At 48.5% G+C, this 13,290-nt stretch overlaps 1 protein-coding gene across 7 annotated transcripts in view; it reads left to right on the forward strand.

Moving 5' to 3' along the window:
* The window catches only part of SLC4A5 (solute carrier family 4 member 5), a 103,005-nt gene that overhangs the window by 42,225 nt on the left and 47,490 nt on the right, over positions 1-13,290 (forward strand). For all 7 annotated transcript variants that reach the window (XR_003524758.2, XM_027622887.2, XM_027622886.2 and 4 more), the window contains exon 4: positions 2,803-2,932. Coding sequence is in view for 6 of the 7 variants with exons in the window: in XM_027622887.2 (XP_027478688.2) it covers positions 2,803-2,932 (130 nt within the window). In the remaining variant the exon portion in view is untranslated. The remainder of the gene's footprint in view (positions 1-2,802; positions 2,933-13,290) is intronic.

Genomic DNA, 13,290 nt, shown 5'->3' on the forward strand with positions numbered 1-13,290 from the left:
GGGCATGGTTATAAACTCAGATGCATAACATAAATGAGATTAGCAGGGTAGAGTAGGGAGCAGTGGGGGCTGTGGCAGACTAAAATGTATATGCCCATAACATTGTGTGTCAGCTATATTCAAATAAAAGGACTTTAAAGAAAAAATGTACATGCCCACCTGAAGAAAGCAGCCATCACTCAGCCCTAGTTGATTGTTGCCAAGCAGGAATGTAGGCACGGTCATCAGAGCATCTGAATTTTTAAGAAAAGTCAGAAATCTGGATTGTTATATGAAATCTCACAGTTCTTTATGTTTGCAACAATTTCAAAAGCTTTTATACTCTGTGAGAGCTAAATTAAACATTATCTTTGAGCTGCTAGTTTGAAATCTCTGTCCCTTAGAGAGATGGGGCTGAACCAGTTGTAGCAGGTTGGAAAGTGATTGGGTAAGGAGGAAGGGGAGACAGCAAGTGGTGCTGCTGGACGGAAAGGAGAGCAGGAGAGCTTAGAAGGGAAGGCAGGGTCAGGGGAGAGTGTTCTAGGGTAGGAAGAACTGTTTATAGGCTGGGAGAAAAAGAGTGGAGAGAAGAAGTTGAAGACCAAGGTAAGGAAAGGCTAGTTGAAAAAATAAGGACCCAGCAGAAAATAAATGGGGCCAGAGATTAAGCTGGAGGAAGGACTCCTTTGTTCAAAAGTGGACTACAAAGTGGTAAGTGGTAAGAGCACAGTGGTAAGAAGGGAGACAGAGATGGATTTTATGTCTGGAGGCCTTTATTTCCTTGGTGAGGTGGGTAGGAGATGGATCAAGAGGCTTGAAGAGAGGAGCAATGGTTAGGAATGGCATCGAGGGACATGGGACCCGGTGCTGACAAGGATGAGTGGGAGGTGGCTGCACTTCTGGGACCTGCTGAGGGTGGAAACCCTTCATTTGCACTATTTGGATGGTTTTCTCCAGCAGGGCTCATGAGCCTGGGCGTTGTGTTTTTGGTGAAGGGCATTAGCACCTGTCACATGTGTCCTATTCTCTTGATCTGACTTACCTCCTCGTTCCTTCCAACAATCCTGCTTACTCAGACTGAACACCTGTAAGCAAGTGGCACCTCTTGGATTCATACCCATGTCTAGCTGGATTGCAAGCCCCTTGTGGGCCTTGTCTCCACCATCCCACAGCATACACTCCTGCAGAGGCAAAGACTGGGCCAGTGAATTCTTGTTTGGCCATTGGCTGCCTGGTTTTACTGGGAAGGCAAGGAGTAAGGGGGGAGAGCATGATGACAAAGTAGTTGAAATTATTGACCCCTGGGAATCTATGGAGAAACAAGTGAGGGCCAGTGGGGATGATAAATTGAGGGGACAGAGGGGCTTGGAGGAAGGGGAAAACTGGATGAAGCCCAGGAGACAATCAGTGAGAGACTGAACCAGGCCAGGGGCAAAGGGACTGGTGAAGAGGGAAGTATTCTTGAACACTTTCAATAGGGGGGCGGAGGTGAGAGAAAGTGGTTGAGGTGAAGATGACTGCAGGGTGTCTAGCCTGTACAGTTGGGTGGGCGGCCATGCCTTCAACCAAGGCTTTCCACATCATGCCCTGCCTCTCTCTTGCTTACCATGCTGTAGACACAATGGCCAGCACATTCTCACTTCAGGGTCTTTGAAACACTTGGAGGACTCTTTTTCCAGAGATGTACAAGTGGCTCATTCTCTTCTTCCAAGTCACAGTTCAGACACACACTCCTCAGAGGGGTCTTCCTTAACCAATCTCTCTAATGTAGTTCTGTTGCTTTATTTTATTTTATTTTTTTCCAGAACGCTTATCACTACCTGAAATGATCATTTATGCTTTTATTTACCTGTTTTTGGTCTGTTTCTGCCACTACAACAGACATTCAAGAGAGCAGGGATATATGGGCCTTCCTCCCAGCTTTGTTTTCTGACACCTGGAACAATGCCTGGCACATAGTAGACTTTCATGAAATACTGAGTAAGAGAAAGGAAAGAAAAGGGGCGCCTGGCTGGCTCAGTTGGTTAAGCATCTGCCTTCTGCTCAGGTCATAATCCCAGGGTCCTGGGATGGAGTCCTGCACCAGGCTGCCTGCTCAGTAGGGAAGTCTGCTTCTCCCTCTCCCTCTGTCTGCCGCTCCCCCTGCTGTGCTCTTTCTCTGTCAAATAAATAAATAAAATCTTAAAAAAAAAAAAAAGGAGGCAGGAAGGGAAGCATGTTTGGGGAAGGGTACATGTTCAGTGTTGGAACGCTGACTTGAGGTGCCTCAGAGACAGCCAGGAGGTGACATGCAGTAGGCAGTTGCGAAGCAGAGTGGGAGCTCAGGAATAGGTTGTGTCCCTGTGCCCATGAAGAAGGTGGGCTCCTGAGGCACACTAGTACAAGCACCTCCTTTCACAGGCTGACTGCCCCTTCAAGGCCAGCACTGGGAGTTGACTGGGTTGGGGCCCAGTGGGAAAAGGGGTCCCTCTGGGTTTGTTATGCTGAGGCTGGGTCAGAGTTTTTCTCAGTCGTCGCTTTTCTGTTTTCCATTCTTGCTGCTGCCCAGCTTTGGCCATTTTCTGTCCTCCTTCCTTGTCAGCTGCAAGACCCTGGAGTCTGAATGCAGACTAAATCCTGTCATCCCCTTTATCTCTAAGAATATCTCACCCACAACCAACCCACAGAGGTGTGAGTCTAGCTTCACCCAGAAGCTGGACTTAGTTTTACTAAATTAGGAAATACCTTGTCCCTTGAGCTTGGCTCCTGCCCCATTTCAATTGGCCATGCAGCCCTTAGCTTCCCCCAGGCCATTCAGCAGACCCTGCTGCCCTCTTTTCGCAGGGTCTCCAGCTGCTGAGCAGCTCCAGGACATCCTGGGGGAGGAAGATGAGGCTCCCAACCCCACCCTCTTCACAGAGATGGACACCCTGCAGCACGACGGAGACCAGATGGAGTGGAAGGAGTCAGCCAGGTGAGGCAGAGTCCCAGGGGAAGGGAGAAGGTGGCTTCCCACTGCAGTCTGCCTGGGGCCCAAGCTGAGCTGACTCTCCCGGTGGGAAGGACCATTGACCAGTGGCATCTTGCACATTGCGTTCTGCTGGGACACTCCCTGGCCCCTAAAGACCTCCACATCTGCCTTCCTTGGTGTCCAGAACTGGGCTGGATACTAAGGAGCAAACAGACATTTACCACTTTGTCTTTATTCTCAAATTAAAATCCAGGTGGGAAGGTAGTACAGATACCTATGAGGCCATGAGAGAATAATACAAGGACATATATACTTTCTTGTCAAATGGTTCAAACTAAATGCCATACGAGAAGGAAAAGCACCAAGGGGGCTAGGGTAGGCAGGGAGGGCTTCCTGGAGGAAGGAAAATGTATGTCATGAAAAATCCAGGTGGAGTGGTCCAGTGGGCCTCTGAAAAAAAGAGACTCAGCAGAGTTTGGGGTGGGACAAGCAGAGTGGAGCTCTGGAGGTGCATGTGGGGGACAGAGGAACTGTGTATACAGGGGCAGTAGAAGGAGAAGAGTCAGAAGGCTGTTGGGGAACCATGTGGTAAAGACATGGAGCCAAGGGAGGATTGGAGTAAGGAGTAGTGCTGGCCATACTCAGTGCCTGGGACAGGGTGGCCTTCTAACTGAACTGGACTGGTCAGCAACACCAAATGCTGCCAAGAGTCTAAGGAAAAAGTAGGCTATGGTAGGAGGCAGCAAGAAGGGCTGGTGAGAGAGGAGGGAAGGAGGTTGAGAAAGTCCAAAAAGTGGGCTATACCAATGTTTCTCACCTGTTTCTTTTTTTTAAGTGTGCCCCCACCCCCAAGAAATTTTAATTTAAATTAACTTTATATAAACTAGTATTTGATTTAATTTCTTTTTTTTAAGATTTTATTTATTTGAGAGAGAGAGAGTGAGAGATAGAGAGCACGAGAGGGAAGAGGGTCAGAGGGAGAAGCAGACTCCCTGCCGAGCAGGGAGCCCAATGCGGGACTCGATCCCAGGACTCCAGGATCATGACCTGAGCTGAAGGCAGTCGCCCAACCAACTGAGTCACCCAGGCACCCTGATTTAATTTATTTCTAATGAGAGGAATTAAATACTAAGGAACATGGTTCTGTCAGGTTGGCTTGAACTTTGGGATGCCATAAACCATGGTAATATCTAAAACTTTTTGCACCTCCAAGACCCCTTTGGGGCTGCTGTTGCCCCAGGTGAGAATACCTGGACTAACTGCTACCTGTGTCCAGGACTGGCTCTACCTGGGGGGCCACCAGGATGCCCAGATCCTTGCAGCTGCTCCACCCATGGCCTGGGCTCCTCCCTCACCCACCAACCTCACTCCCCTGGGCAGTTACTCTGTAGAGCGAGGAAGCGCAGGTTTGGACATCCCCAACCTCCCCCTTCTAATCTCTCCTGGAAGAAAGGTCCCTGGGTGGACTACCAAACCCCTGCAGGCCTCCGGGAAAGAATGAATTCTAGCCTCCTGGCCTGCCCTAATCCCTGTATGGAAGCCCTTGAGCCTCTATTTACCAGCCATTCAGTGAGCCCTTACTATATGCTAAATAATTTACAGGCTTATCTCACACAAGCTGCACAATGACCCTGAGGAGGTGGGAGCTATTACTATCCCCATTTTATAGATGAGGATACTGAGGTTTAGAGGGGGAAATAGCTTGCAAGGGTCAGAGTGTGCAGGCTGCTGAGTCTGGATTCTAGCCCAGGCCTGTCTGACCCTAGCTTGAGGGCTTATGCACTTTGTCGTGCTTTCTCTGTTTTCTCAGCTACCTTCCTCTCCTTCCTCAAACTTCCAGGGACTCAGTTTGGGTTTCCATGGAAATAGAGTCTGGAGGCAATTCCACTGGGATGAGAAATAGAGACAGCCACAGAGACCAGGGCATCTATTCAGGGCTGAGAAGAGAGGGTAGGACATTTTAAATAGAGCCCAGTCTGGGTTATGGTGGCTTAATGCCTCTGAGGAGCTGGTGCTTCCCCTCCCTTTCTTGTCCAAGGTGGGGAAATAGAAGGAACGTTGAGAAGGGCCTTCTCAGAGACCCAGTAAGAAGAGAGTGTTCTCTCCACTGGGCAAGTGCTGCATCCAGAACCCCTGGCAACAAATGCCAGGACCAGACCTTCTGTGAGGGCCTATCACGCATGCCTGCAGAGCCCTTGCTAAGAATGCCTCAGGGCCCTCAGAGACCTGATTGTCTGTCACCACAGACAAAATATTGTTTCTGGTCTCTCTCAGAATGGATCCATTGAGCCTTATGCACTCTAGACCCTGTAATGAAACTGATAAACTGTACGAGATAATATTTCTAGAAGGAGGCTCCTCCTGAAATAGAAAAGGGTCTGATCTGACAGTTACCATCTGCAGGCTGGTAGATTTCCCTGCAAGGTAGGCAGCTTCTGAGGTGACCCTGAAAGGGTCCTGAGTAGACCTCAAACAAATAGTGAGAGGAAAGTGATGGCTAGGGACGCCTGGATGGCTCAGTTGGGTAAGCGTCTGCCTTCAGCTCAGGTCATGATCCCAGGGTCCTGGGACTGAGCCCTGCATCGGGCTCCCTGCTCAGCGGGGAGCCTGCTTCTCCCCCTGCTTGTGCTCTCTCTCTCTCTTCCTCTCTCTCTCTGACAAATAAATAAAAACTTTAAAAAAAAAAAAAAAGATGACTAGAAGTTAAAATCGCTGAACCCAATTCCAGACAGATGTGAGGGAGAAGCAGCTTGGAGGCCAACTTGGGGGCAGGAAACAGTGGGAGGAGAGGAGCTCAGGCCTCCCTACCTCGAGTCCCCTTTCTCTACTTAGCCTCCTTTAATCTTTTGTCCAGCTAACAGCATCAGGTTTCCAGCTCACTGTTGGAGGTTTGACCAACAAGCCTGTAGAAAGGTCAGAGGAAGGGCTTGACCATTGGCCAACAAGTCTACCTTGGCCTGGACAGCTGTGCTGGAGACTCCTTCAGGCAAACTGCAACAGTAGAGGTGCTTGGGGCCAGGCCACACCCCCACAAAAGAATGGGAAGCATTTCCCTCAGCTGACAGGCTGTGAGATCTACTCCCGGAAGCCAGAGATCTTAGAAGTTTCCAGAATCCAAGAATCTGCAAATCCTAGTGGGTTCTGGCCTCCTTGGGGTAATAGAAAATGATGATGGTGTGGGGGGTGGACAACCCCTCACACAGACACTCAGGCCCTGGGAGGGTTGCAGGCCTACACCCACATCAAAGGGAATGGAGGGGACCCTTTAATAAAAGTATTTAATTTGCTGCAGGAGTGTTTGCTTTATTGAGTTAGGAGATTAAGAGTGAAAATCTCAAATCCGCAAGGAATTTTCCCTGGTGGTGCTTTGTCAGGGGTTATTAGTTTGGGGGATGTTTTGAGCCCTTGGAGAAGGAGTCACCCCTGAACAGATTTAAATGGCTTTTAGAGCTCCACTGAAGCTTTGCCCTGTGCGCATGATGGGGACTGTGTGTGCGGAGGAGTGGGGGGTGACTTCTAGTGTGATCAATGCTGGTAGGTCAGGCTGTTAATAAGATAGATTTTCACTAATTCGATCTCTTTAGCATTCCCGGGAGGAAAATGCAGCTGGCTATTTGCTGATACTGACCTTGCCTGAAGGGAGGGCTGGATCAGGTGGGTGGGGGCACACAACCCCCTCACTACCAGCAAACAATTTACCCAGAATGCTGTCCTCTCTCAGGCCCAAGTTGGCCTGGCTGCAAGGACAGGAAGAGAAGAATGATCTGGGCTGGAACCCACCCAAGTGTGGAGGGCCCTTTGGGGTTACTCAGACATAGCCAGAGCTTAGAGCCTTCTAAGAGTTCTTAGAGAAAATTCCAAATCCAAGCTGCCTGTGATCTCAATTCAGAGCAGACCAAAAGAGTGAACTTTCCAGAGGTTCTTATGAGACACCTATGCTCTGAGGACATTTGTGTGATGACCAGGAAAGGGCAGAAAGAAGGGCAGGAAAAGTGGGTCAGCTTAGTTGGGTCAAACAGACCAGTATATTTTCAGAAGCATCTTACGTGTGGAGTTGCTTGCCTACTCTCTATGTGATAGAGGGGAAAGCCTGAACTCTGTCTCAGCTTTGAAACTCTCCTACTTAAGATCTTATAGAATGCCTTCCTAGTATCATTTCCCTGCTTTGTCAGGGGTGGGGGGGGGGCATGCAGAATGCACCCCCAGCCCTCGGTCTCACTATCTCACTACTCACCTGGGACAACTCTATGGATAAAAGCAGAGTAGGAAGCTGAGAGCTCTTAGCACGGAAGTCAGCAAACCTCACTGATTCATTTAAGTATGATTTACAAAGTATTACTGTCTGTAAACCTGAGCCAGCTGTTGGAGATACAAAAATGAACATGGCAGATGCCATCCCGACTCATTTGGGCTTTCTGTCGAATGGGGCACAAAAGTGGTTAAACAGGCATTTGATGATGGGGTGCTGTGAAAGCAATGTGGGGGCACCCAGCCTAGACAGGAGGGGTTAAGGAAGACAAACAAGAGCAAGAGGTATTTACCCCGAGACCTGAAAGATAGATCAGAGTTAGCCAGGAGAGGGTATGGAGGGGGAAAGGAGAGGCCCCGGGAACAAGGAGACCAGACCCACAGAGGAAGGGGCAGAAATGCCCTGTGGCTGGGCTGCGGAGTGAGGGGCCAGCCATGGAGGGCCTACGCAGGCCATCTTTTGCAGTTTGAACTTGATGCTGGGAGCTTCAGAGGACCACTTGGGGGGAGAGGAGCAGGATGGTCTGGGAGAGGCCACTCTGGCTTCAATGTGGAGAATGTATTAAAAGGAGGCAAGACTGGGCCTGTTAGGAGGCTGGTCTCGGTGAAAGATGGGACCCTGAACCAAGAAGTTAGCAGTGGGAACAGAGAGAAGGGGTGGATTTGAGACCTATTTTTTCAAGCATATAATTTCATATATATGTGTGTGTGTGTGTGTGTTAATATATGTATTCCTTTTAAATATACTTTCTTTTTTAGAGCAGTTTAGATTCACAACAAAAGTGAGCAGAGGGTGCAGAGTTCCCGTTTGCCCCCTGCGCCTGAACATACAGAGCCTCCCCTGTGGCTGACATCCTCCATGTGCGTGGTCCATCTGTCACTGTTGATGAGCCTACATTGCCACATCATCACCTAGAGCCCAGAGTTTACATGAGGGTTCACTCTTGGTGTTGGACCTACTATGGGTTTGGACAAATGTGTAAGGACATGTATTCACCATTATAGTATCCTACACAGGAGTTTTACTGCCCTAAAAATCTTCTGTGCTCTGCTTATTCATATCACTCTCTTCCATAATCCCTGGCAGCCACTATTCCTTTTACAGGATATAAGACCTGTCTTAACAGGGAGAATTGACAGGACTTAGTGACAGGTGGCGTGTTGGGGACCAGGATAGTCAGGGAGATGCCCAGCTTTCCCGCTTGTGCAAGCGGGTAACTCGTGGTAGCAATTTAGGAAACACAGAGGAATAGCAAGTTCTTGTTGTGTTGGGCATCTTGTTTTGTTCTGATGGACGCTGATGATGAGTTTCCTCTGGGACATGTTCTGTTTGGGGAAACTGCAAGTGGAGGTGTCCAGCAGCACCATGTAGGTACAGAGGTCTGGAGCTCCGTGGAGAAGCCTAGATTTGTCAGTGCTCAGCATCTAGATGGAAACCAAACCCATAGAAGAGGGTAAGTTTGCCCCTGAGATCTGTGAAGTGAGAGAGTTCCCAGGGCAGAACCCCCAGGTCACTAACATTTGAGGGGTGGGCAGAGGGAGTGGAATCTGCCACGGAGACTGAGAAGGTGCCACCAGAGAGGTAGGTGGGGAACAAGAGGAGTGCTGTGTCCTGGAAACCAGGGGCAGGGAGACATTCAAGATGGAAGGAATAGCCACCGAGTGGGGGAGGAACAGAAAAGTATCCAAGGATGGAGAGACGAGAGCAGTCTCAGGGGTGGCGCGGGGCAGAGGGTGGAGAAGAGCGTCAGGATGACGAGGGTGGGTTCAGTGGAACGGTTCTTCCAAGATGCTTGTCTGTGGAAGGTGGCAGTGAGCTCCGTCTCTCAAGGGAGGCTCTTGTTCTTTGTGAGCATGAGAGATCTGAGCATACTGAATGCTGATGGAAAGGAGCCAGATGAAGGAGAGTGGTGTAAAGATGCATGAATTAGAGAGGAACTGCTTGGGGGCAGGGGGGGGGGGAGGGCCCTGAGCCCCCAGCTAGGAAGGCCCCACCCCTTCTGTGTGACAGGCCCAAAGGAAGGAGCAGAGGGCAGGGCAGCTGCAGCGAGGCTTGGGAGCTCCTTCCAGGAGTGGAGAGGGCTGGTGATTGTTGGAGGAGAGGGGGGAGTGGAAAAGTGGACTGCGGGAGCTGCAGGTAGCCAGGTGGTCCTGAGGCAGGTGAACAGCTGCGGGCCTGGGGCCTCCTGTTTGACTGCAGTGGAGCCATGTACGGAGATTTGTGGTCAGATGAAAGTTTTTAAGGTTATTTAACTCTGACTGGATGCTTATTTCCTGGTCTGAATAGTCACACGGTCTTTATCAAGCTGCTTTCACATCCACTAGCTAGCATGGTGCTTCCCTCTCCTTCCACTAGTCCAACACTGATACCTGACACTTATGCCGGGTAAGTGGGGAAAAAGGGATTTGACACAAATCAGAACTTGGATCAAGGCCCAGGTAGAAGTAGGCAACGTTCCCCTAGGCCTCTGAGGCCCTGGTTGCAGCCAGCACCCTCACCTGTGAGCTGTGTAAACACAGAACGGGGGCGCTGAGCCAGGTGTCCCCCAGGGGTTTCGTGATCACTTCTAGTCAGCACAGCTCAGGGTGGGGGCTGCCTGAGACCTAACACGCCAGGAGGGGCCGCCTTCAAAGCACCGGCCATCAGATTGGGGAAGCACCAGTCCACCTCGTGGGGACAACCAGGTGGTGATACAACGCCATCACCTGGTGGACTCAGGTCTGTAAAATAGGTAGGATTAGCTGGCCGGTGAGTGGGACAGGAAGGCTAGCTAAGTGAGGGGAGAGCAGAACGCTTCCGGGATGTGGCTTGATTGGCTGGCAGTTCCTCCGAACCCCTAGAGGCTGGTCTGCAGGAAGGATCACCTCTCCGCAACCAAGGACATCTTTGGGTGGCTCCATGAGATGCAGTTGTCAGGAGGGAAGAAAGCCCATCATCAGACCACCTTGCCTGCCAAGACGCCAGTTGATTCATATATATATGTATATATATATATATATTTATTTATTTATATTTATATTTATATTTGTCTAAATCCAAATTAATATATATTTATATATTTTGTAACTTTTAAATATCTAAATAGTTTCTATAATTTTTTATTATGGAAAGTTTCAAACACAAAAAGTAGGACAGTATAATGAGCCCCCATGTATCTATTACCCAGTTGTTTTTTTTTTAAGATTTTTTTTTTATTTGTCAGAGAGAGAGAGAGAATGCGCACAAGCAGGGGGAGCGGCAGGCAGAGGGAGAAGCAGGCTCCCTGCTGAGCAAGGAGCCCAATGCAGGCCTCGAACCCAGGACCATGGGATCATGATCTGAGCCGAAGGCAGACGCTGAGCCACCCAGGCATCCCTATTACCCAGTTTCATCAATGATTAATATTGATCTATCTCCACCACTTTTTTTTTTGTTTGCTTTTAGGAATTTTGTTTTTTGTTTGTTTTTGCCACAATGTTTTAAAGAAAATCCCACATGTTATAAACATTTTAGTATACAACTTTATGAAATTAAACTTCTTTTATAAACACAACCACAATGCCATTATATCACCTAACAAAATTGAGAGTAATTCCTTAATATATTTAGTCTACATTCAAATGTCCCTAATTTTCTCAAAAACATCCCTTTACTGTTGGTTTGTACAACTTCAAATCAAAACAAGGTCCACAAGTTGATTTTGGTGGTTATGTCTCCTGTCTTGTTAGAACTGTCAGACTCCAGAGATGCTGAAGGAATAGACCTCCCTGGAAACCCTTTGTCAGGTGTTTGTGCTGAAGGCAAGAGCCTCCCCATCTGATATGCCCAGCTCTACAACCACAACCTAAGCTCGAGTGAGCTGTCAGGACCTGTGTAGGATGGCCAAGGGAGAGAGAAATGCCCCTGTCATTGTTAGGGCATTTTAGGCTGCAGGTAATAGAAGCCCACTCAAGCTAACTTTATGCAAAAAGAGAGAGCATCAGCAGAAATGGGATGACCTCATGGTACCCAGGGATGGCCAGGTATGTCAAGGCCTGGGCCCAGGAAGCCAGGCTGTCCTCTTTCTCTGCTTCTGGTCTCTGCCTCTCTCTGAGCAGTGTCTTCACTCTTCTGCAGCTGGTTCCCCCCATTTGTCCCTGTCCTTAGCTTCCAAGTTTACATCTACTCTACTCAAAGGACCATCCTACAATGTGTAGCTATTTCTCATTCCCAATTCCTAATTCTTCAAAGAGCATCTGATGTGCCCAACTTTGGTTGTCCCATCACTGTGACCCAAATCAGTTATGGGGAGCTACGGGGTGGGCTAGTCATGGCCTGGGGAACATATCCCCATGAGTGGCAGCAGAGCAGACACCCCAAATATGTCTTTTTCACATATGTAGTAGTGAAGATATGCACTTTATGTAATCTGTTCTTTGGCTGAAGTTGTGCTTCTAATGCCAAGCAGAACTTGGCATATAGGTGGGAGCTTTGCAAACCTGTCCCCCTCTTGGACAAGCACTTCACCAATCACTACGTGGATAGCTACTGTCACCTCTGCTCTGTATCAATTCTTAGGGCAGTGGAAAAGTAGAAGCTCTAATCTGTGGGTCTAGGAGAACTTTGGAAAGTTTATCTTATCCACACCTTTCTCCTTTCATTCTAAAAATATTTTAGGGGATGTTGTGTCGGGTTCTGTGGGAGAATTAAAACAAGACATGTATGAATCTGTTCTCGAGATGCTTATGATCTAGTGCAGGTGTCAAAATTCTTCTAAGGGACAGATAGTATTTTAGGCTTTCTGTTCATATATGATCACTTCTTCATCTTTTTCTTCTCCTTTTCTTCCTCCTTTCTTACTACCCTTTAAAAATTTAAACACTATTCTTAGCTATCTGGCCATACAAAAGCAAACTGTGAGGCACTTTTAACACATAAGATGTGGTTTTTTTAACCCCCGATCTAGTGTAAAAGACAGGCATTGGCTCATAGACACAGATAACTAAAACCCAGGGGTGTACTGTGAAATGGAGAGAACAGAGCTCTGGAGTCAAAAGACTCACCTGCAAACCAGTCTCTTATAAACTGCATGACCTCGAGCAGGTTCCTTGTCCTCTGAGTCTCTGGCCTCCTAACCTGGACAATGAGAATAGTAACAGACCTTCCTCAAGGGGGTGATTTGAGGATTAAGTGAGATAGTACATGTAAAGTTCTTGGTATAACACCTGGCGCATAGTATGTGCTCAGTAAGCTCTAGCCACTGTTGTTATATTAAGTGCCCTGCGATAAATGGTGCAGGATGGGATGGGAGTCAGAGGAGGAAGCAGTCTCTTCAAGCTGGGTCCCTGGGGAGGCTTTGCATGGATGAAGTGACCTTTGAACTAGGGCCTGAATAGCAGAGGTGGGAGAGAGAGCACCCAGGTAGAGAAGAGTGCCTTTCCTGAGAGGCAGGGAGGAGCAGGTGCCAGCAGACTCTGAGGGACACTGACAAGCCGGTAAATGACAGCCCTTTGGAAGTCATTACAGAAACACACAGACAAGTGGCCTCCAGAGAGATTTGGCTCCAGAAGCCTTTCCCTGAAGGAACCAGGTAGGAATTTGCCAGTAGCTGTGTCTGATAGCATTCACTTAGCTGTGGACTCCCCATTACCCCTGAGTGAAGACATGATATGCAACAGGATGGACCCTTCACCAAATGCATGACCTTGGGGGCAGAGTGCCCACCCCCATTCCATTACCACAGCTCCTGGAATAACACACCTCTGCCTCATCCCTGCCAGCTAACCACTAGGTGCACTTTTGGAGAAGTGGTTCTCCAGTAACGCCCAAATTGCACTGCATAACCAAAGGCCCTTAGAGGAGACTCCTATGCTAGCAAAAGGAAAGACTCAATCACAGGCAGTTAGTCAGCCATGGAAGCATGTGGGGTTCACTCCAGAACAGTTTACTACAGAGGTGCCCACTTGTCTGGTCCCAGTCCCAGACAAATCTCATTTGCAGAGATGGAAGATTCCAGACATTTTATCCTGTCTTTTAAACATTTGAGTCACTTAGCCTCAATTCTGATTCTATATCTTTCTGATAATAATTTGGCTTTCCTCATGCATCTGCCTATAAGGAGAGAAAGCAAAGGCTGCAAGATGACAGCAACTAA

Source organism: Zalophus californianus, chromosome 8 (assembly GCF_009762305.2).
Source record: "Zalophus californianus isolate mZalCal1 chromosome 8, mZalCal1.pri.v2, whole genome shotgun sequence".
In the NCBI taxonomy this organism is placed as follows: Eukaryota; Metazoa; Chordata; class Mammalia; order Carnivora; family Otariidae; genus Zalophus; species Zalophus californianus.